The sequence below is a fragment of the Saccopteryx bilineata genome, chromosome 9 (assembly GCF_036850765.1).
Source record: "Saccopteryx bilineata isolate mSacBil1 chromosome 9, mSacBil1_pri_phased_curated, whole genome shotgun sequence".
NCBI classification, from domain to species: domain Eukaryota; kingdom Metazoa; phylum Chordata; class Mammalia; order Chiroptera; family Emballonuridae; genus Saccopteryx; species Saccopteryx bilineata.
Window position 1 is genome coordinate 91,739,105 of NC_089498.1, and position 24,802 is coordinate 91,763,906.

A 24,802-nucleotide genomic window follows, 5' to 3' on the forward strand; every position below is an offset into this window, starting at 1 on the left:
ACAACTAGTTGTAACCCTGAATTTTCAGTGACTTGACAGATTAGGTTTATTTCCAACATTGCATGTGCAGTGCAGGTCATGATAGGTGATGTTGGCATAAAAAACGTCCAAACCTATACGAATTTTGATGAGTTTATTTGAGCCAAACTGTCGGCAATTCTGGGAAGCCAAATCTTGATTGAGAAAATGCTCTGGAAAATGGCAGTTTCAGCATTTATTTTATACATCAGAATCAAAGGGGAAGATGTCAAGAGGTTACATAAAATTTATTTGTGATAGATTAGGGAGGCAGGAATGCAAAATAAGACAACAGACAGGCTCAGTGAAAGTAAGCATGAACCTTTGTTAGAGAAAAATACCTCCGTAGGATAGGACTACCCACCATGAACTGCTTTTAGTTAGAAAGTTTTAATTTTAGATCATTTTGTGTGGTTACTTTAGGTCTCTGAGTTTGCAAGACCACCCTGAAGGTTCCCCTGTACTTGACAGGTTCAGCATGTGGCCTGCTTTTTTATCTACAGTTAGGATTTTGGGTTACATAGGTGCTCAGCAGTTCAGACTGGCAGGTGGTCCTTGATCTATGTTACTAATCACGAAAGCAAGGGAGGAACAGAAGGATGCACTTCTAGTCTTTGTTCCCTCTCACATCTCACTGACTAGAACTAATCACAGCAAGGCTGGTCTACCTACCTACCTACCTACCAACCTAGCTAATTGTGAGGGGGCTGGAAATTCTCTGGAAAGAAGATAGATGTTCTTAAGTTAGTTCCACTTCCTCTGCCACAAATTTATACAAAGGCAGTTCTTCTTATATAGTTAGCAGTGGCTCTAACATCTGAAAGGAACATACTGATATACAAGGATAGATTTCGGGTAATATTCTTTGAGGCATTTTTGTACAGTTTCTTCTTTAAAAATACCTATTTTTAAAGTGTATTTTGCATTTAATTTTTCCAAAATAAAGTGTTTAAAGTTAGAATCTTACTCCTATATGAGAATGCAGTAGTATCAAGACCCATTAATTCTTAACCATCACAGTAAACACTGAAGTGGTATCAAAGCTTATAATTTTTATTGTTGAACATGCAGTGATACTTTACTGAGATAATGTATTTTGGAAATAGTGGCAACATTATATATACAGAATAGCAATAATGAAAAATTTTATCTTCTGTCTCACTAAACCTGTTAATCTCTAATTTTAATTTGATAAAATCCTTGTGTTATAGATCTTCTAAAGCCATCCATGATTGCCTATAAAAATACGCTTATTTTTTCTGGATATAAACGTTACAAAAGTGATCATTGCCTTTCAGGCTGTCAGGACCAGTAGTGGAATGTGTTTGTGTTGTGGATATATGCTTGCTTTCGTTGGTCTCTTGGTTCAGATAGGTTTCATGGAAGTTAACAACAAAATGTGTTGAACTTGAAGCCATGCCTCCTTGTAATGATGATATCCCAGAATTCCTTAAGGTTGGGGTCAGGTGGAAAATTCTTCACAAAGACATTATTTAGTAGCATTCACAGCAAGTAATTTTATAGATTAGTGGCACCAAGACAATACTGCCCTACCTCTACAAGCAGACAAAATGTCATGAGTGAATTTGGGTGATTTTGGATGGGAAATCAGTGATGGAAGACTGTTAATGACTATTTCAGTCCTTTAGAATTGAACATCTGCCAGTTTGAAAAGTCAATGGCACTTGCTTGGATTGACATAGAATGGCCCATTGTTGAAGTTCATTGTGTCTTTAAAATTAGTTGTTGTTCTGGCTGGGTAGTTCAGACAGGTAGAGCGTCATCCCCAGACACCAGGGTTGCGCATCTGATCCCCAGCCAGGGCACGTGCAAGAATTGGCCAGTGAATGCAGGGATGGGTGGAGCAGCAAAACAGTATTTCTCTCTCTCTCTTTCTCCCTTACCCTCTCTCCTTTTCTCTCTCTAAAATAAATATTTTTTAAATAATTTTTTAAATGTTGGTATTTAATATATAAGTGAATATAAATGTTAGCTTATGGTTCTCTCTTTTACCATATTAGTTCTTAGGTGAACTTTTATATGCCTTTCCAAATCGCTATTACTCCACTTGATTGAAAAATTACTAGCTAATCATAATTTCTAGAAAAAGAAATTACTAACTTTTCTAATAACTATATATATTCATAAATTAAAATGCCTTTAAGCTAATTTCCTCAAATGTGCCTACTAAGATGAATCTGTGCAGTGATATTAATTATGGTGAGAGATATAAACAATTAGCATGAATTGTTTTACTAGTGATCTGATAACTTGTGAACTGCAAAATATTTGTATATATCATAGCAGTCATTTTTTAATTTTTTTATTTTCAAAGGACTTAAAGCCCAGTAACATAGTAGTTAAGTCAGACTGCACTTTGAAGATCCTTGACTTTGGACTGGCCAGGACTGCAGGAACCAGTTTTATGATGACGCCTTATGTAGTGACGCGCTACTACAGAGCACCTGAAGTCATCCTAGGGATGGGCTACAAGGAGAACGGTCAGAAAACACTTTATTTGAACTACTTCTGTTTTATAAGATTGCGTATGTAAATATTTAAGCTGAAGTGCATAGTTAAATATAATATATATATCACTGTTTGAAATGTTTTATCTAGTGTTTGAAAGTATACATTTTGTCATCAATGGAAAAATGATATATGACCTACTTATTTAAATACAGATATATGACCATCAACACTACCATTGGATAAAATATTTGTTGCCACGTGAAATTTGCTTTTCTGTAACTTGAAGATGAGTACTGGTAACATGGGCTCAGGAAGTGTACTGTGAACTACAGTCTGTCTTCTGTAGTAATCCTTGTTTGCACTGGTGACATTTGTACCTGTTTCCAACCCCCTGGGACTAAAGTTTATAGCACTAGCGCTTAATATAAACTAAGAGCTAAGGCATTCAGCAAAGCTGGTGGGTAATTTAGGGGACCTTTCATAGGAAACAGTGTTTCATCACAGCCCAGTGTCCAGCCTGTAAAGAAATGTGTCACTGTGATGTGTGGGATGTTCAGTTACATATGTCAGCAATAGAATCAAGGGTGAAGAAAATTATCAGTCATGTAGTTTGTGAATTTTTTTAAAAATTAAACATATATAAGGTCTGCCAGAAAGTTCTGTCCGTTTCTATCACAAGTTTCGACATGTAAGCACGTTTATTTGGCGCATGTGTGCCTCTCTATTTTTATCACTTAATGTATACATACTGACGTAGCAAATTAACTAAAACAAAGTTGATTCACGTTAGTCTTATGTGTAAAGCAATAGTGTGCCCATGGCTACTGATAAAGTTCATTTACGCCACTGTAATTTTTACGAATTTCAACAAGGAAGAAATGCTACAGAACATGTCTGTCACATTCACCATATTCCCTGGACTCAGCACTCTCCGACTATCACTTGTTTTTGTCCTTAAAAAATTTTTTGAAGGGCAAAAAATTCAAAAATGAAGAAGATATCAAACAAGCACTGGTTCAATTTTTCGCATCAAAAGATAAAACATTTTTCAAAAATGGGATATACAAACTGCCCTCATGCTGGCAAGAAATCATGAATAGTAATGGCAATTATATTATTTAATAAAGTTCATTGACGGTAAGAAAAATTTGTATTTTGTTTTATTCCAAAAACGGACAGAACTTTCCAGTAGACCTTACACATATATTTAAGAAGGAAGTTTTATTGACTCTCAGAAGGTGAATAAGTTTGCATAGGTCTTACTGACTTAAATTATAACTTTTAAAATGTGGTAACTTCATCCAAAACACTCCCTAAAATAGAACCTAGACATTTTTTCTAGGAAGGAATCTGGAACAGCAGTTCACTTGGAGTTAAGAAACTGTAGTAAGTCAGTCTTCATGATTCATTTTTATAAAAGATACCATTGAACTAAGAATTTTAGCCTAATTTCCTGTTCTTTTCTGAACTAATTAAAAACTCTTTAAACATTTACGATTATTCTTTTGTTCTTAAATAAACATGCTGTTTGGTTTTCTTACTGTCTACCTAAAATTGTATTCTACCCTGTAGAATGTAGTTAGCTGTATTTAATACTAGACACATTGGGATTTTGTTGTTTTTTTGGTTGGTTTTTCTTTTTCTTTTTTTCTTATCTCAGGAAATTGAGTCAAATGTCATGCTTAATTATGATAACTACATTAGCTATTAAGGTTAAACATAAGAACTTCCTTCTTTCAAAGACACTCTCCCTCCCACCCACTCTCACCTATTTTAACAACTTTGTTTCTTACTTTGTCTTTTACAAAGCTTTTTGGAAAGTATGATATAATAGAATATATTTAAACTGCCTAAGAAGCTAAGCAGTTAGACTCTCTAAGCTGGTTTTATGAGTGAACCAGGTTTGTCATGTTCTGATAAGTGTTCACTGACCTGGACAGTAACTTCTCCCATGCTCGCAGCTTTCAAAATCTGTTTACAAATATGTTTTCTTAAAATTTTCTTCATAAGTTAGGTCCTGGACATTTAACTAAAATTTGCCATTCTGTATAAAATCTATAGGAAAATTTTATTGTAATAGATTTTTTTTTTGTATTTTTCTGAAGTTGGAAATGGGGAGGCAGTCAGACAGACTCCCACATGCGCCCAACCAGGATCCACCTGGCATGCCCACCAGGGGGCGATGCTCTGCCCATCTTGTGGCGTCGCTCTGTTGTGACCAGAGTCACTCTAGCGCCTGAGGCAGAGGCCATGGAGCCATCCCCAGCGCCTGGGCCATCTTTGCTCCAATGGAGTCTTGGCTGTGGGAGGGGAAGAGAGAGACAGAGAGGAAGGAGGGGGGGGGGAGTGGAGAAACAGATGGGCACTTCTCCTGTGTGCCCTGGCTGGGAATTGAACCCGGGATTCCTGCACGCCAGGCCGATGCTCTACCACTGAGCCAACCAGCCAGGGCCTTGTAATAGATTTTTACCAAAATGAAAGCCCTGGAAAAAAATATTCTCTGAACTGATTTATGAATATTAACTTTCCTCCAAAATTTATCTTTGAAAGTTGCATTATATCATAAATGTAACATTTGCATGTATTTTAATATGAAATATTAGAGAAACTTTAGTTCCAAAGAGTTTCAAAAATGTATTTCCAATTTAGCTCCTAAACTCTATGATGAATTGGTAGTCTCCTTATAAGAATGTAATTAATTAGCCCTGGCTAGGTAGCTTAGTTGGCAGGAGGATCGTCTCAGTGCATCAAGTCATAGGTTCAATCCCAGGTAGGGCACATACGGGAACCAACCAATGAATGCATGGATAGATGGAACAACAAGTCAGTGTTTCTCTCTCTCTCTCCCTTCCTCTCTCAATAAATAATTTTTTTAAAAAATTAAGATCGGAAAAAAACACAAAGTATGTACTAGAAAGAACACTTTAATTTCTCAAATTCTCCAGCATGGGTAAGGGATGTTTCTCTCTCTAGCATTAGTCTGCCTTTTTCATCTTTTGCCCTTAAAGATTTTGAACCTTCAAACTTCAAAGACAAGTGCAAGTTTCTAAAGCAGGCATCCCCAAACTACGCCGCATGTGGCCCTCTGAGGCCATTTATCTGGCCCCCCACCGCACTTCCGGAAGGGGCACCTCTTTCATTGGTGGTCAGTGAGAGGAGCACTGTATGTGGCGGCCCTCCAACAGTCTGAGGGACAGTGAACTGGCCCCCTGTGTAAAAAGTTTGGGGACCCCTGCTAAAGCTTTCCTTTTAAGTTTCTCATTCTTCCCCTTTCCTGTGAAACTAACTGCAGGCACCTGATCTCGTTTTATCTGATTTTTAAACTCAAGAAATATAAAATGTCAGGGTGTGCTGTTAGCTTTTGTGAAACAGGTGGAGATCTTCAAATTGCCCATTTCTCTGTCTAGTCAGTGGATTCCTTTCAGCATTGATTAGAGCTCCCATCAAAGTGAGAACTTTCATACTGTTTTCAGCCAAAACTAATGTCTTAAATAAAAATCACTTTAGTTTAGAAACTTTAGGTGGAAAAACATGATGCATACTTTTTTTACTCAGTTTTCTTACTTGATCATTTGTTCATTCTCTGTGCACTTGTTCCTTTGGGGACCACAGCGTAAATGTAGTGTGTCATTGCCAAGAAACCTAATGAGTCAATTCAGAACAAACATAGGACTACTCAGATAAATTCATGAAATCCAGTTTGAAAATTTCTGAAGACCTTTAGATTAATTTTTAACTATAATTATTCATAGAAATACATGTTTTCTGTTTAATATGTAACATACTAGATTATTTCTGCTCATGCTTTTCCTTTTATTTGACTTAAAGGGAGAGCATAATGCACAGCTGAACCTCAGTGGTATCAAGATTTCATATTTTTGTGTTTTGCTACCTCGTGTACTTTTTCAACCATATTTACAAAGTTTGTATTTAGTTCTGTTTCATATTTTATGAACAGATTTTCAGTGACAAAATGTATAGGCTTTTTAATCATGTAATTTTTGTGCATAGCTCTCACTTTAAAATCAGATATACAGTTAAAAGGCCACTTCATGTTTGCTTTTGTGAATGAAAGCCTTTTGAAAAATACTTTGTGTTTTAAATTATTCCATTAGCTGAAGTTAAAATCACTTTTTTCTTTTTGTGATGTTTTGTAGTTTTTATATAATGCAGTCATATTATGCTTTTTTGATTTTAATGACCTTTTGCTTTGCTTCTTCTTTTGTGCTGCAAACATATAGTGGATTTATGGTCTGTGGGGTGCATTATGGGAGAAATGGTTTGCCACAAAATCCTCTTTCCAGGAAGGGACTGTATCCTTGAGCTGCTGCAGCAGTTTAATCAGTTAGGTGATGGACTTCCTTATGTTTTCTAAGGAAAGTGAATACGGTGCATTCTTACATGTGAGTTGTTTTTTTTTAAACAAAGTTTGTGGCTGTTATAGTTTAAAAATTGTTGAGTCAAGAAGCTGAAACACTTGTAGGCTGCATCTAGCATTAGGACATACAGTCTCTGCTGGTCATTAGAGCACATTCACTGTCACTCATTTTTATTTTGTTCTGCTTTCTATAATTTTAAAGTATACATGGTGTGCGTGGTGTTTTTTTTTTAATGTTTATATATATATTTTTTTAATTTTAACCAAAATCTTTATGTTAATGTCATTGCATTTTGTTTTCAGTTGACATTTGGTCAGTTGGGTGCATCATGGGAGAAATGATCAAAGGTGGTGTTTTGTTCCCAGGTACTGATCGTATCCTTATCTTTGGCCTAACGTAGTTTTTGAAGGTCAAAATGTATTATGGCACTTCAGCTAAGTCAAGTAGAATGTATTTTGTCTCTCCCTTAATGACATTGTTAAATTACTCGGCTCTTTAAAAATACCACCTGCTATTTGACATAGACTTTCCTTTCTCTCACTTAACAATTGTGTTATATGTTATTTCTGAAAACTGCTCAAATTAATTATCCACAATTACTTGCTGGCTTTGAGTTGACTTATTTAACCTAAATAAAAATATCATGGCTTACATGGAAATATTTTAATAATTATACACTTGATTAAAGCTAGAAGTACTTAGGACTTTTAACATGCACTTTGGAATAGTCTGTTGTTTCTGGTCATCCTTCGTTTTCATGCCCTGACCCTACCTCCTTTTTTGTTAACATTCTGTGTGTTTTGTGTCTCTGGGTTGTTGTCTCATTTCTCAGCCTAACATACTGATTTTTTCATCTGAGAATTTTGGCAGTAATAGTTTTATTATGGTGTAAATAGATTGGGATTCATGCTTTTTGTTTATCTGACTACTTTTAATATTTATATTACTAGTGAGTGATCTGCTATGTGTTTATCGGCTAGTAACAGAATTATTTCAGGAAGAGGAATGGAAAAAGCACTATAGGTTACAATAAGAAAGTTTTAGCTCCTAGGAGGATGGATTCTAGGGAATTCTAACCTTATACCTTACCAAAATGCTGATTCATCTTCATAAGCTTCAGAGCTTTAAAACACATTTATTTAACATAAGCTAAACAAGGAATGATTAAAGAAAATTCTACTTTTATAAGAAATATTTCTTAGTCTCTAGGATATGCATTCACATTTTCTGATAAGCCAGAAGAAAAGGCAAATTTTGTGTTCTAGAATTGTGTACACTGTACAGTATACATTTAGAGTCCCTGTGAGTAGTAATTATCACTGTTCTTTGAGTCGCTTGTCATTTGTATTTAGAATTTGTTTAAGCTTTTATTTTTATGATAAAATCAATATGAGACACATACACATTCTCTCTAAATAAGGTGAACATAGCTTGTTCTTTGATCCTACCTTTTGCAAAGTGGCTGTAAGGTGCAAGATTTATAACTGCCACATTCTTCCTTAGAATTTTATCATTGTTATTTTAATATGACTATGACTAATGTGTTGAACATTAGCTACAGAGCATTTTTCTTAGCTACTTGATACTAGATATTGATCAGTGGAATAAAGTTATCGAACAGCTTGGAACACCATGTCCTGAATTCATGAAGAAACTACAACCTACAGTAAGGACATATGTTGAAAACAGACCTAAATATGCTGGATATAGCTTTGAGAAACTCTTCCCCGATGTCCTTTTCCCTGCCGACTCAGAACACAACAAACTGAAAGGTACTTTTTATAAATACATACATTTAATGCTGTGTGTATGTGTGTGTGTATGTGTGTTAACTTATGATGGAACATAGACCACGTTATTTCTGGATAGTGGAACAAAGTAAGGTTTTAGTTAATTTTTTCTATAACTATATATTTTTTCATCCAATGTATGACTGGGTTTTATAGTAAAATCTAGTTTTAAAAAAACATAAAACTATTTACAAAATGATAATTTTGTTTCTGAAATGTATTGCTAATTTAAAAACCTTAATGAGATACATGTACATTAACATCATTATTTTTGCAGCCAGTCAGGCCAGGGATTTATTATCCAAAATGCTGGTAATTGACGCATCTAAAAGGATCTCCGTGGACGAAGCCCTCCAGCACCCATACATCAACGTCTGGTACGACCCTTCTGAGGCAGAGGCTGTGAGTTCTTCCTTCCTGTTTGAAGAGCATATCGCCTCTTTCAGTTAGAATTAAAGGAGACATTTTAGTTTTGAATAATAAAACAGATGACTGATGATGTTTTTTTGTTTTTGCATTGAAATTAACCTAAGTTAATGAGCCTATTCAAGCACTCCTAGGCAACATACAGTTACCTCTCACAGTTTCTTGCCTTCTTGTCTTGACACCTGATCTGATGGGCTGGTACATAGTTATGAAACAAATTACCTTATCCAAAGCATAGCCCCGTTCTATGATATAAACCAAATGTGACCACTTCAAAAGCTAAAAGAAAATAAAAAGATAGTTGAACATCATTTTCCTGTCATGCAGGAGTCTTCCAAAACTAGTCATTTCATAGGAAGATGATTCATCAGTCTTGGTCTCATAATATATTTTTACAAACCTAAATATATTTTTACAAAAATATTCACCTTTCTGTCTGGCTAATATTTCAAATAATTATGAAGAATTTACATATTCCCAGTAAACTGACTCAATGATTATTGCCTTCTGTTCTCCAGCCACCACCAAAGATACCCGACAAGCAGTTAGATGAACGGGAACACACAATAGAAGAGTGGAAAGGTAACAGTCATTGGGTTCTTAGAGGTATAGCTAAAAGAGCTTTGGCTCTTTGTGTTGACTTTTCATCATGTTGGGGAAACTACAGATATTATGTATTATTTGTAACTCATACTTGGTAGTATGATTATTAATATTTTTTGCAAAAATAGAAAGTAGGTCTCCTTTCCTCCCTGACTAAATTCAATTCTCTCACGTCCCCACCCCAGACAGAAATATTCGTTCTTTCTGGAATGTTTTGCTCTTCCATAGTCTACAAGTACACAGGCATGCGTGTTTGCTGTTTGCCTTTCTCCTCTCTCACCTCTTTAATCCCAGGTGGGCATACCCTGTGCACAGTTGCTGTTGATGTGATCACGTGGTATAGGGTTATCCTCATGCTGCATGTATCTGGCACATCCGCAGGTGCTCTGCTGTTGTGTGATGTGTCACAAGTTCTATATCCAACTTCCCCCTGAAGAGTACTTCAGTTGTGTCCAGTCTGTTGTTGTTACAAATAACTGGGGTTTTCTTGTGCACATATGAGAACATGCCTATAAAAAAGTCCTACAAGATTTGCTGGGTCAAAGGTTATTTTCCAATTATCTCCAGATTACTTTCCAGAGGAACTGGAGCAATGTACATTCCCATCAGCACTGTATGGGAATGTGTTTACCCTTGCTTCACCAGTGGAGTAAGTTTACTTTTAATCTTTGCAAGTCCAGTATAGTAGTTTTATTTAGGAATATGGTTGAACATTAATAATGCTTTGATAGTCATGAGAGTGTTAAAATATTTCTTTTGTTAAACGATTCCCTGGGACATTTAGGCCAGGTAATTTTTAGATTCTTTTGCCTCATTTGTGTGCTTGTCATTTACTGTTTGCGCACCACTTTTGGGCAAGTCACTTAACCCTCCCCCCTAATTACCTGAACTTAAACTGGGTACAGAAGACTTTTTATTAAGAATTAAGTACCTAAATCTTAGGAAGGCAAAAGACACTGGTATTAGGTACTGAACAAGTGATCCATCTATAGATTTATTTGTGAGGAATGAATTTTATTCTTTCTTCTTAGGAATAACCAGAGATTAGTTTTCTCTGAGTTGGCTTTGGGAGACATATAATTAGACTCTTAGAGCTGACTGCATGATAGAATTGGGTTGAACCAGGTGCCTTTATGTATGTAATAAGTAATACACAAACAGATAACTGTGAGCCACACTATGTATTAAAATATACAACCTGATATTATTATGTCATTACATTTAGAATAGACATTTCTGGTATCTGGTGGAATCTAACAAGCCACCAGATGTAAGACATACCATACTGTACCCCTCAGAGAGGGGGCACTGCCCATTTCACTGTGGCACTGGTTATAAGTTACAGCCCAATTTCAGAGATATTAAACTGTGGGGAAAAAAGTGCATCTTAAAATTGATGGAATGTAGTGTTTCCGTTTGTATAAGGATATACCTGCCTGACCAGGTGGTGGTGTAGTGGATAGAGTGTCGGACTGGGATACAGAGGACCCAGGTTCGAAACTGTGAGGTCGCCAGCTTGAGCGCAGAGTCACTGGCTTGAGCACGGGATCATAAACATGACCCCATGGTTGCTGGCTTGAACCCGAGGTTGCTGGCTTGAGCAAGGGGTCACTCACTCTGCTGTAGTCCGCCCCCCTTCCCAGTCAAGGCACATATGAGAAAGCAATCAATGAACAGCTAAGGAGCCGCAACGAAGAATTGATGCTTCTTATCTCTCTCCCTTCCTGTCTGTGTGTCCCTTTCTGTCTCTCTCTGCCTGTGTCACACACAAAAAAAAAAAAAAAAAGAAAAGATATATGTTTACCTTTATTCTGTATCTTTTTCTCCCAGCCCCAAGTGCTGCTGCTCAGGAATTACCTACAAACTGTCCTTTTCAAGAGCAGTTTAGAAGTTTTAGCATCATAACACAAAAGAAAAATTCATTGCCAAAGCCATTAACTGTAGATTGCTTTGCCTAGTTAGCACTGCTAATTAGCTTGATTCTTCTACCTAATCGGTTTTCATAAAGGAGTACTGTTTTCTCATTTTAGAAGAAGTCCTCCTATCTGCAATGCTGATCATTCCTTTTTGTTTTCAGGGGTCTCTACCGCTTGTTCATTCCAACATCCACTTCTTTTACCTGATTACCAACATAAACATTGTCAATCCCTATATAATAACAGGTTCTTTATCAGAAGTTTAAAGAATTACAGACTCCTTAAAATTCTGTGCAACACTTTTTTTTTTTTTCAAACAAGAGAGATAGGAAGGGGAAAAGATGAGTAGCATCAACTCGTAGGTTGCGGCACTTTATTTTATTTTATTTTTTAACATGAATAACATTTCAATAAAAAGATAAATATTTTCCAAATTATGAGAAATTTAATAGGAGTGTAACACTGTTTTTTTTGTTGTTGGTTTTTTTTTTTATAAATAAATTTTTATTTTAATGGGATGACATCAATAAATCAGGGTACATATATTCAAAGAAAACATGTCCAGGTTATCTTGTCATTCAATTCTGTTGCATACCCATCACCCAAAGAGAGATTGTCCTCCGTCACCTTCTATCTAGTTTTCTTTGTACCCCTCCTCCTCCCCCTCCCCCTTTCCCTCCTTCCCTCCTCCCTCCCCTCATAACCACCACACTCTTGTCCATGTCTCTTAGTCTCGTTTTTATGTCCTACCAATGTATGGAATCCTGCAGTTCTTGGGTTTTTTGTTTTGTTTTGTTTTGTTTTTTTACTTATTTCACTCCGTATAATGTTATCAAGATCCCACCATTTTGTTGTAAGTGATCCGATGTCATTTCTTATGGCTGAGTAGTATACCATGGTGTATATGTGCCACATCTTCTTTATCTAGTCTTCTATTTTTTTTTTACAGTGATTAAAGCCTTTAAGCAAACTCTTGGCCAATACAGCAAGAATCCATAAAAGAGTAGTGTCCTTAACATGTTCACCAAGTCCAAGTTGGCCCCAACACCATGCCAAATCTCTGAAAAATGCAACTCAACACCAGTTCAGTTTGTTAGGAGCTGTCACAAGGAGTAGGAGTCCAGGAAAAGTCCACATCCAGGAAAAGTCCGCATGGCACTGGAATTGTTGTCACAATTCTATACTTTGCAGCTCACGTCCAAGTCCCAATGACCGCTGCTTCTAGCTGGTAATGATTCAGGTAGACTGGAAAAGCCATCTACAGCATGTGTGGAGATGGAGCTTCTATTCTCCTCTGCCTGGAGAGATGAGACCAGGTTGCTTTTCCCTGGAGCTCTGTGACTGTGGCTTGGTAAAAAGAACCTTGGGATACAGTAAGCTGGGTGGCAAAGGTAGATTCATAATAGAAGTTGGCAAAAGGGGGGAAAGAGAGTTCTAAATTAGGAGTAGGTTCCAGCCTGAAATATGAGTGGGGCATTGAAGTAGGAGGAATAAAGGAAACACTATATATTAAACAAAGCAGCAGAAAATAGGACTATCAACACCCACAACAGAGATCTTCAAGGGAAGAATAAAAAACCTGACTATTCAGGCAAGACATAGTTAAATGGCCCTTGTGCAAGTGAGATCAGTTTACCTGCTTCTTGGAAGAAATACCCTAGGCTCGTCCACAGTGTCGTAGATGGGGCTGATGGCCCTGAGCACCTTCAGCCTTCAGTGGCAAACCCCAGCATTCTGGGCAAGGTTAGGTCATAGGTGGCTGGAGCAGGGCTGGAAGAGACTGCACCCTCCCTTAGAGGAGCGAGGGGGAAGCCTACCTTCTAGTGTCCCTGTTTCCTCACAGCAGAGGCATGTAAGTCTGGCAGGCTTTAGCTCAATGACCTTCCTTTTCACTATTGAAGCAGGACCCAGATGGCATCCTATGAGACCCCTTTGGGGCGTTTGAGCCTTTAAGGGTGTATCCTAAAAGCTGGTAGTTCCCCTGATCTCTATTGGGCTTTTTCTGCCTCTAGGTATCTTAAAAGCCATACTCAGAAGATCTCGCTGAGGGGTTTGAGAATCCCCATCCGCCTATATAAATCTATTTGTTTGGGTAGCTTGATCAACACGGGCATTCCTAGGCCCTGGCTGGTTGGCTCAGTGGTAGAGCATCAGCCTGGTGTGCCAGATTCCCAGGTTCGATTCCCAGCCAGAACACACAGAAGAAGCGCCCATCTGCCTCTCCACCCTCCCCCTCTCCTTCCTCTCTGTCTCTCTCTTCCCCTCCTGCAGCCAAGGCTCCACCAGAGCAAAGCCACCCCAGGCTCTAAGGATGGCCCCGTGGCCTCTGCCTCAGGCGCTAGAATGGCTCTGGTTGCAACAGAGCAACACCCCAGATGGGCAGAGCATTCCACCCTGGTAGGCGTGTTGAGTGGATCCTGGTCCGGAGCATGCGGGAGTCTGTCTGACTGCCTCTCCATTTCCAACTACAGAAAAATACCAAAAATATACCAAAAAAAAAAAAAAAAAAAAAGGCATTCCCTTGTGCTAAAGCTCCAGGGAGCATGGAGTGAGCTCGAGTATGTCCTATAAAACATGGAGCTCTGTGTTGACATATAAGTCTTTGAAGAAGGAGAAACTGCTGAAATAGTTCACAGCATTTGTCCCTAAGACAGCAGTCTTTATAGTGGAAACACCATAAGTAAATATTTGCTGTCTGTATATAGATTAAAGGGGGAATATGGCAAATGCTGAAAAGCCATGATAATGGCATATAATTCTAGACTTTGAGCTGATTTTAAGTTGACAGTTTCAGTATAAAGTCCATTGATTTGCAAGAGCAATTGGCTGTTTAGTGGAAGTTTCTCAGAGCCATTGTTGTTGATCCTTTGAAAAAAAGGAACAACAATAATTTTGAGGCTCAAAACCTATAAGCTGTAAGGGTCGCCTATGCCCCTTGATAATCAAGGAGGCCCTAAGTTTCTCCTGAGGAAGGGGCCATTGGTCTACCCATACAGGATTATCTGATTTCCAAGTAATTGGGTCTGCACAATGCATTATTGAGGTAGCAGGAGCTACCAAGGCCCCTATGCTAAAATTTGATACCTAATCTACACCTTCTGGTATTGGGTGCCACTTCTATGGGGGTGAGAATTCCTCGCTGTTCTTTCCCTACTCCCTTGGTAGGCAAAAATCCCTGATCAAGCATCTGAGTCCCCAAACTTTTTACACAGGGGGCCAGTTCACTGTCCCACAGACCGTTGGAGGGCCACCACATACAGTGCTTCTCTCACTGACCACCAATGAAAGAGGTGCCCCTTCCAGAAGTGCAGGGGGGGGGGGCGGATAAATGGCCTCAGGGGTCCGCATGCTGCCCGCGGCTGTAGTTTGGGGACTCCTGGACTAAACCATTAGGACTGACAGGCAACACTCCCATATTTTTCAAAACATCTCTACCTCACAAATTAATTAGCCATCCAGGGGGCACATAAGACTTAAAAAATCCAGAATGACCTTCTTAATCTTCCCAATGTAGAAAACTAGAACTTTGTTGAGGGAATTTACTCTGCCCTATACCTTGTAATTCTGTGGCTGCTGCATGAGTGGGCCAGGAAGGAGGCCAATGTAGCTTAGCAATAACAGATACATCAGCTCCAGTATCTAAAAGTCCTTTAAATTTATGCTCATGTATTGTTAGTTCCTTTTCAGGGTGTTCCTGACCTATTTTTTTTTTTAATCCAATTGGCAAAATCAGAGGAGCCAAATCACCAAATTGCTTGGGGGCCCTTTTGCAGGATGTGGCCTGAGAAGCAGAATTAGCATCCTTATGCTATTCTTCTGTCTGAATTAGCCGTAAGACACATTCTTTTTTATTATTATTATTAATTTTGATGGGGTGACATTGATAAAATTGTCTTCTGTCACCTTCTAACTGGTTTTCTTTGTGCCCCTCCCCTAGGTTGCGGCACTTTAGTTGTTCATTGGTTGCTTCTCATATGTGCCTTGACACCAGGTCGGGGGAGTGGCTCCAGCTGAACCAGTGACCCCTTGTTGCTCAAGCCAGCGACCTTGGGATCATGTTGATGATCCCACACTCAAACTGGCGACTCCACACTCAAAGCTGGTGACCTTGGGGTTTTGAGCCTGGGACTTCAGGGTCCCAGGTCGACGCTGTATCCACTGCACCACCACTGGTCAGGCGACACTTTTTGCTTATACATTTTTCTTAGAAGAGTGTTTATTGCTTTTATGTAATTCTTAAATTATTCCTTGACCCCAAAAAGATGATAAATAATGGCTTTGTGGCATACACCCATCCTCTTAAATAGATCTTAAGAGTCACAGGCTCATCACACTTGACACCAGGATCACATAGAAGACTACAGGGCAAGAGATACACCAGCAGGGCAGCACCTGGCCTGGTCTCTAATTGGAGCAGTCCTCACAGCAGTCCAATCACTGCTAGGAAAAAAACAAGGCTCCCATGGAGAAATCTTGACAGTTAGAACATGTCATATGTCATGCTTCAGCTCATAAGTATTTGAAGTATAGCCATCTGCTTCTTTTCCTTTAATAATGTGTTTTCATACCATTCCATTAAAGGGGCTTCCACATGCTTTCATTTTAATCTTTTTATTTATTTTATTTTTTGAGAGAGAGTAGGGGGGGTAGAGAGATGAAAATCATCACCTCATAGTTGCTTTACTTTAATTGTTTATTGATTGCTTCTCATATGTTCCTTGACTGTGGGGCTCAAACTGAGTCAGTGACCTCTTGCTCAAGCCAGCGACCTTGGGCTCTAGCCAGCAACCTTGGGATCATGTTGATGATCCCATGCTCACACTCAAGCCAACAAACACATGCTCTAGCTGTCGACCTCAAGGTTACCAGGCTGATGCTCAATCCACTGCACAATCAGGCTCATTTAAATCTTTTAACAGGTATCTGAGTAAGCACCTACAATGTACTGGTCCTATCAGGAAAGAGAAGTTAATAAGACCAATGTGCTTCAAGCCCTCACTGAAACGGAATTAAACAAACGTTTGCAGTACAGAATGATATGGTATGACATGGTATAGTACGGAGTGCTGCTGGAGTTAAAACATAAAGCTTCTAGTCACAGCTCCGTCCTTGATCCAGCTTGAGGAACACTAGTTAAGGCAGAAGTTTTGTTTCTTTCAGCGTATTTTGCAGTTGAGGATCAAGGAATTGCTTTTAACATCTTTGAAGCTTGGGCCGACATTTACAGACCCTCTGCCATTGGAGGATAATGTTAAAAATGTTTACTTAAAACATTCATGTCTTGTGAGACTGGCGCCAGGCTTTGAAAAGTTTGTTTATGTTCGCCTCTTTTTCAGAGTTGATATACAAGGAAGTTATGGACTTGGAGGAGAGAACCAAGAATGGAGTTATACGGGGGCAGCCCTCTCCTTTAGGTTGGTTACAATATAAGCTTGGTTAAGATTGCAGTTTACGATCTTGTGTTGTAATCTTCAGTGGCCCAAAACCTGCAGTTCTTTCATATTTACTGCCATTATTATTCAAAGTTTAATAAGTATAAGGAATATAATTTGAGTGTTTAAATTGGAAAGCATTGGTAAGCTGTTGTACTGGTGCACTGTACAAATATATTGGTAACTGACTTCATCTAGTACACATCTTTTTCTGTGACACTGACATTCCATCGGAGAACACACATTTTTTTCTTGGCATTGTTGTCTTTAAAGAAATTTCTTACAAGTCAGTATACTTATCTTTCTGTGATTTAACAGTCTTTACTTTGTTATACAAAGTAAAAAGTAAGTTAAAGCCTCATTAGAAAATTTGGTACATGTGATACCAAGTTAGCATCTCGTTCCTTTTAATATTTTTGATTTGTTAAACCAAGTCAGTAACATTAAAACTACCATTAGAAAGTGTTCTATCTCTAATAAGAAACTGGTTTGCAGTTTTTTTATCATAAGCTCATATTTAATTTAGTACCTGTAAAAGCGTGAAGATTTGAGGGGACAAGTTCAATGCCAGGCAACTCCTGCACATTAATTAAGTACGTAGCTGCACAGCAGACTGGTGGTTGACGCACATTGTTTCGTTCAGCCTGTAGGAGAGATTATTATACATGCTACTGATGAGGGAACTAAATTCACAAAAGTAAATGACGTAAGATTACAAATCTATTATGTAGAAAAACTAATGCTTGAAGCCACGTTGAGTAGGAACTTTGGAGGGCGTGGTTGTCCCAGCATGCTGCGTGCCCTCTAGCTGGGAGCAGAAACTTCTGTTGGGCTGCAGAGGTGAGGACAGATTTAGAAGAGGCAGAATTTGAGCTAACCCTTGAGGCTGAATTGTGTTTCAACAGATAGGTCTCGGATTTGAGTAAAACTATGCCATGTTAGTAATCCCTCAAAAATTCTTCTACATTCTAAGAAAAAAAATGGGATATTTTATCTGTTTAGGTGTAAAGTTGTAACTATAGTTTTAGGTACCCACTTTGTTGTGCTATAAACATATATTTGTTTAAACAATTTTTGTAGCTTCCTGTGACATTTTTGGTTATATTTTAGCTTTTAAAATTTTTTCTGTTGTTAAATACTTAATCAAGAATGCAGTTTTTCAAATTATAACATAGATCCTATTGAAAATATAAATTGGTTTTGACAGCTTTTACTTAGAATTTAGTTATAACAAAGCTCTGTTGTAGATACTTGAACAGCAGTTAGTCGGCTGTGCAGTGATACGCAGTAATAAGATGACCGAATGCCCAGGACGGGTTTGCATGTCTGTTATTTGGTAGACTTTTGCATGGTAGCCTGTTCTCACAAGGGCCCCATCCTCAGTGTGGAATGTTTGAGTAAACTTAATAATCTCATGCGATAGAGCAGTTGTGTTTGCTCTTGATTTAAAAGTGAAAAATTTGGATCCTAGGTAGCACTTGACTATGGTTACAAGATAAGTCAATGGAAAGGACAGGACTTCAGGCTTGTGGGCATATTTGGAGTCTCATTGCTTGCAAAGAATAATGTTAGTAAAACTGCTATAAAAATATTCTATTCTTGATTATATACTAATATAGAAGAAACAGCCTGATAGCAAAACATCAGATAATCCCAATACCATTTGCACTTGATTTTAAAAAATGAAACATTAAACTAAGAATTTTGATTAAAAGGAATTTGGATTTAAAAAAATAGACCCATGAAAAACTATCTGGTGGAACCTTGTGTGGATTGAATGTTTCAATACAAGCCTTTGAAGCCAGAGGTTGTGTTTCCAGCCTCTGCAGATGGGGCGGGCATGTCCCATCGGGCATATGGATTGAACTTGGTGAAAGTGTAGTGTCTTCCCTTCCTTCCGGCTGGAAACCAGTGGCCTTTCTTGGGTCCAGCATGACCCCAGTTTTCTTCCCTCTCTCCAGGCTCTGCTACTCCTGCTTTCCTTCTTCCCTGCTCCTCCTGTCACCAGCTCGGCCCCTTGCGCTTCTGCCGTCTCCCAGGCCCTCCCCAGCACCCCACAGATTTGTCTATTCTGACCTTCCTGCCTGTTTTCTTCCTACATTTGAAGATAAGCTCTCAGAGGACCTTTTATATTTATTACTCATCCTTCCAGAATGGAAGGGTTATTTTAAACTCTGATATTCCAGATTCTGGAGCGGCGGCTACTTAGTTTTCAGCATCATTGGGTGCTGAATTTTTCTTCCTGCTCATTTTGGAAACCATTGCTTTTATTTTATAAATGTGTTCTTAAAAATTTTGTCGCCTGACCTGTGGTGGCGCAGTGGATAAAGCATCCACCTGGAAATGCTGGGGTTGCCGGTTCGAAACCCTGGGCTTGCCTGGTCAGGGCACATGTGGGAGTTGATGCTTCCAGCTCCTCCCCTCGTCTCTGTCTCTCCCTCTCCTCTCTAAAATGAATAAATAAAAAAATTAAAAAAAAAATTTTGTCTAACTTGCATTATTTGGTATACTCAAATTTGGAATGATTCTTACTTAGTGATCATGAAGTTCCTAAATACCTAGTGTATGAATCACCTTTAATACATTCCCTACCCCACCCCTTCTCACCTGAGAGGGTTCCTTTAAAGGCCGAGTACAAGCACACTTTGGAGGTACTGCTGGATTGGCCTATAACCACTGTAACAAAGCAAGTGTCACAGTAAAAACAATCTGTGGTCATTTTGCCAGTGGAAGGTCTTGTCTTTAATTTGTTTAAAAAAATAAAACATGCAACACCCATGAAGTGCAGTAAAACAAGACTTGCCTGTATTCCTGGGTTTTGTTTTTTTTTTTTTACAATTCTGGAAATTCTTGTTAGGCTATACTTCTGATAAAGGAAATAGCCTTCCCCAACTTTACCTGTTGAGTAAATTCATATTTGCATTTACTAGAATATAAATTACCAGACCTGAGTTTTCCTAATTAGATCCCTGACTGATCATGACAAGTCATGTAACCTCGTGTAGATTGATACACTTGACATAAAGATTACCCTTTCAATGGAAGTGATTTCAGTCTTTGTGTTGGCTTTTGCTTTGAAACAAGTGTACCAGAAGCATTGGTTCAACTTTGCTGTGAGAAGATACCATAGATCACTTTTATTAGGGCAGCAGTTTTTACCTCTTTGAGTCATACATTGCTTTGAGATCCTCCTTCCAGCAGAACAGAATGCAGACAGTTTTGCATGTACTGTCAGTATTGTTCACATGCAGCTTGGAGCCCATTTGTGAATCTTTCTGTAGGGCCATTTTCTAACTGTGGCTTGGATGTGACAATTCTTGTCTTGAAATGAACAAATTTGTGGAAAGGACAGCACTCTGGGTTTCCAGACATTGTTTCAGAGTTCTCACCTTGTAATGCAATGAAAAGAGTTTGTAAATTAGTGTTGTGTTATCTCTTGTGACTATTTTTAGTGAGCCTCCCAAAGCCAAGAGAAAAGTTCCTGACCACTGGAGTGGCCAGGACAGTACAAGCAGCTGGGTCTGCAACTCCGTCTGCAACTGATTTGCTGTTTTGTTTCTCATAGCACAGGTGCAGCAGTGATCAATGGCTCTCAGCATCTATCGTCATCATCATCTGCCAACGATGTGTCTTCAGTGTCAACAGATCTGACTCTGGCCTCGGATACAGACAGCAGTCTGGAAGCATCAGCTGGACCTCTGGGTTGCTGTAGATGACTACTTGGGCTGTGGGGGGTGGGGTGGGGGTGGGGAGTCGTTTAGTCATTGATAGAACTACTTTGAAAACTAAGTCGGTGGTCTTACTTTGAGTGATTTTTCAAAAATGTAGAATTCATTTGTAGTAAAGTAGTTTATTTTTTTTAATTTCAAGTGATGTAATTTAAAACTTAAGTTGTGTTTTAAAACAGCAACAAAACTATTGTATTTTTGTTGTAATTAACTGTATAATGTAAACCTAATTTTATCATGGTTTAAAATTTTTGCGTATTTGCTTTACCATATGCTGCTGATTTTTTTTTTTTTACTGAATTTGTAAGATTTTGTTTATCAAAGCAACTATTGTGTGATGACTTGCCTATATCATGAATTATTTAAGATTTTTATAGTTTTTTTAATTAGAAATTATTTCAGATGTTTTGTTCATGATGATATCCTTCAGGTTTATGTGCTTATCAATGAAATAATCACAGAGGAATGAGGGAAAACAACCTTTAGTCAGTTATAGCCAGGAATAACTACTGTAAATCATGAATGTGTTAAAAAAAAACAAACCTCCAATCTTTGCTACTTGCCAGTCTTAACTTATTTCATAATTGGAAGGTATTCCTACGTGAATTTTGGCAGAAGCTCCATCATCTCAATGGTAGAATAACTCAGAGCGTGTCTTTGAAGACACTGGGCATCTCCCACCACCCTCTGTTCCCCTGTCCCACCTGACAGAAGTCAGTTAAAATGAACATGGTGTTTTCTGCAAATCTGTGGCATGCTCAAAGCTTAGGATCACATACAATCAAGAGGATACTTCATGAATAATACATTTTAATGCAAATAAACAGATGGTTCACTTCTAGCCATGAGCCTATATTTGTACACACTGAGTTACCCTACTCAGGCTGTAGGTCCCAGTGACAGTCTAGAGCCTAGTCTTTCCCTTCCCTGCAGCTCGGGCCCGTGGACCTTTCTGGTTTCCTATTCGAATGTCAGTTGAGCACCAGTTCTGGTGTTTCTGGCCATTTGATTCTACCTATAGCATAATCATGTTTATACTAACTGTTGGGAGGTTCCAACGCCTACTTAGATTTCTGTAGGTAATGTATCAAATGAGCAATATACCGTTCATCTGAAAATAGTAGCACACAGCCATATATAAGATATTATTTTCCAAGGACTGTTTTTTCACATTGAGCAGAGCAGGCAAAAGTGGTGATTATTTAGTCTGAGTCTTTCATTTTTTTTATATCTGATTTTCAATAAAACACACAATGTGGATGTTGACTAGTGTAAGAATGGTGCTGCTCCTGACAAGTGTATGTTAACTGTTTACATTTATATCTGCAGAATTCTCTACAACTGAATTTTTCTTACATAAAATGTCATTGAAGTCTCATCTCTGAAATACATTGTCTGTAATGCCCTAGGCACCTTTTGTTATATTTGGAACAAGAGGAATTTCATGGAATGAACTAGGAAATGCCTGCTTAAGTAAATGACAAGGTTCTAGGCAGAAGGCTCATTGGGATTAATGACCAACAGGAGTGAGACCTGGTGCAGCTCAACATGTAGTGACTGAAAGTTTGCTTGGCATGTTTTGTATATTTAGTGCAAAATTTCTTTTGAGTAAGATATTTTAGATCATTGTTAATGTGCAATATTTAGGATCAAAATACATTAGCCTTTTTTTGTACTTTGGAATAGCAAGTTTGTTCTTGATGGTTTAAAACTCATGACGTCTAATCTCTTTTGAAGTTGTCAACCTTATTATCCATCCTTTTCCTACTCATCTACAACGTGGTGCATTAACTTCATTAAGTAAATTAGAGTTTTGAGACTGTAACACCTTGAATTGCAGAAGCAGGATTGAATTTATGGAGAAATATGAGCATGTGTGTGTTCTGAGTTTATATTAGTTTGACAATTAGCTCTGTGTTCTAGGACAGATCATTTCACTGTTGCACTTTAACAACTGACATGCTTTCAGAAGAGTCTCCTGTTTTATGTTTGATCACTAAGAAGCCACCTCTGTTGGAACAGATTTTGGTTAAGCAAGGAAAGCCAGCTGTTCCTACTGTGTCGTTCGTCGGAAATGCCAGCTCCCACTTGCCAACCAACCTGTTTTATTTGATTCAGAGGAAATGAACTCATATTAGTTAATGTAGACAAAAATGCTTAAATTCTATCCTGAAAACAAAGTCTGTTTGTTAAATATTGTGTGCCCTAGTGTTTTAAGATGCAGTATCTAAATAGAACTTTCCCTCTTAAATTTGTTAGGCTAAAGAGATACATGTTCATTTTATTTTAGAAACTTTTTAAACCTTTAAAATATCTTACACGTATGTGTGTTGTTTTTTTAGTGAAGTTACAAATGAGATTTCTGTCAGGCAGTACTTAAGGTAAGCCACCTTACTTATCTTACAAACTTTGGTTTTTCAACTTAATACACTTAATGCACCCATCTGTCTTACTGTCAGTAAATTATTTTGACCAATATTATTTCTCAAATTTGCAGATTAGGAAGGAGACACTAAATCTAATTATTTCGGCATATTTCTTCCTGGTTACTATTCTTTTACTCTCTAATGTATATTGACCATTTGTAAAATAACTTGTATTGAAATTGCTTAATTATACTTTACACACGTAGAGCATCTCAACGCTTTCATTCTATTTGCTAAACAGTTCTCATTTTGTTGCACACCCTCTGCTGCTGATTGTTCCCAGTGTGCGCTCTTCCCGCTGGTAAAGGCACAGTGCATTCACACCAGACTTCCTAAGAGAAGGAAGTGCCAGCTCTCAGCTGACGCCACCGCACAGCCTCTTGAACAATACAGAGAGAAACTTGATTGTGTGGAAAACATCAAACTTCCCTACCCTTGTTATTCTGTTCCATGCTGATCCTGCTGTGTTGTCTGAAAAGATGAAGGTGAAGAAGACGTCAGTGTCTGGTAGGAAAGTCGGCTGCAGGCAAGTGCAGCCAGTCCGGCTAACAGATAGGACTTGGCTTCCACTACCGGCCGGGACATGCCTGCGTGTAAAGACTGAGCCGCTCAGTGTTGCCTAGGCCCGAGCCTGCTCATGGTGAGGTAAAAGCGTAGTCTGTCTTCAAGAATACTGTTGTAGTTTGTTCGTGTTTGTCCACTAGTCACACATTAGCCACAGAGTGACTGCATGAAGCCCCATGACCCCAGACACTTCTCTTACCGGTAGAAAAACCAAACCGCCATTCTGTCCTCAGCAGCCCTCTCAGTGTTGATTCTGTGTCTTTCACATTTTAGTATAGATTGTGTTTCTACTGATCTCTCTTAGATTTTTTTTCTAAATCAGGGAAAACTAAATTTTCCTTAATAGCAAGAAAGATGAAGAGGCAAAGGGCATTGAAGCAGAAACGCATAGTTTGGGGTATGACTAGAAAACTTGTAAGGAGAACAAGTCCTAATTAATTTCAAACGAACTGCTCTTAGGTAAGTGCTCTTAAGGAGAGTCTAGTAAGAGTAACACATTCTGGCCATTTCTGGTTTAGATTCTCTTCATTATTGAAACTTTTTAAGAAATATTACCTGTGGATTAGTTTTGCACAATGTTTTATTCTCACAATAACTTACAAATTAAACTAGGTTTTTATTGAACTACCTCACACTAATTTTCTATGCTTTCCCAAATAAGCTGTTGCCCTTCCTGTTAGATCTTTACTGAGTGTGAATTATAAATATGTGTTAAATACTTTATAGCTATGTGGACACAATAACAGTAAATTCGTGAAATACATACCTTGCATCAGTAAGAGAGATTCATGTGTAAAATCTTTCACTGTATCTTGGAAAATGGTTAAATGTGCTTGTTGGACCTTATTACTTACTGTCTGTTTTGTAAGTAGAAACCTGCTTGTGATATCAGTCCATTCTTTACATTAAAAAAAAAAGGAAGAAATCTTAGTAAATTTTACGAAGAAATAAATTACTTTTGTAGGCCCGATATTTGGTATATTTTTGAAAAGCTCTTAATCTTTTATCCGAATGATGAATTTAAATTGAACTAGCTGTCTACCCGGAC

At 38.1% G+C, this 24,802-nt stretch overlaps 1 protein-coding gene across 8 annotated transcripts in view; it reads left to right on the forward strand.

The window, feature by feature from the left end:
* MAPK8 (mitogen-activated protein kinase 8) overlaps window positions 1-20,786 on the forward strand; it is a 91,935-nt gene extending 71,149 nt beyond the window's left edge. For 4 of the 8 annotated variants that reach the window (XM_066244195.1, XM_066244192.1, XM_066244193.1 and 1 more), the window contains 7 exons: window positions 2,354-2,519; window positions 7,172-7,243; window positions 8,459-8,641; window positions 8,937-9,061; window positions 9,604-9,667; window positions 16,941-17,018; window positions 20,607-20,786. In XM_066244195.1, the coding sequence (XP_066100292.1) occupies window positions 2,354-2,519; window positions 7,172-7,243; window positions 8,459-8,641; window positions 8,937-9,061; window positions 9,604-9,667; window positions 16,941-17,018; window positions 20,607-20,752 (834 nt within the window). In that variant the 3' untranslated portion in view covers window positions 20,753-20,786. Of the gene's footprint in view, window positions 1-2,353; window positions 2,520-6,731; window positions 6,804-7,171; window positions 7,244-8,458; window positions 8,642-8,936; window positions 9,062-9,603; window positions 9,668-16,940; window positions 17,019-20,601 lie in introns of all 8 variants that reach the window. The other 4 variants (XM_066244196.1, XM_066244198.1, XM_066244197.1 and 1 more) reach the window with 4 other exon arrangements.
* Window positions 20,787-24,802: the final 4,016 nt, after the last annotated feature.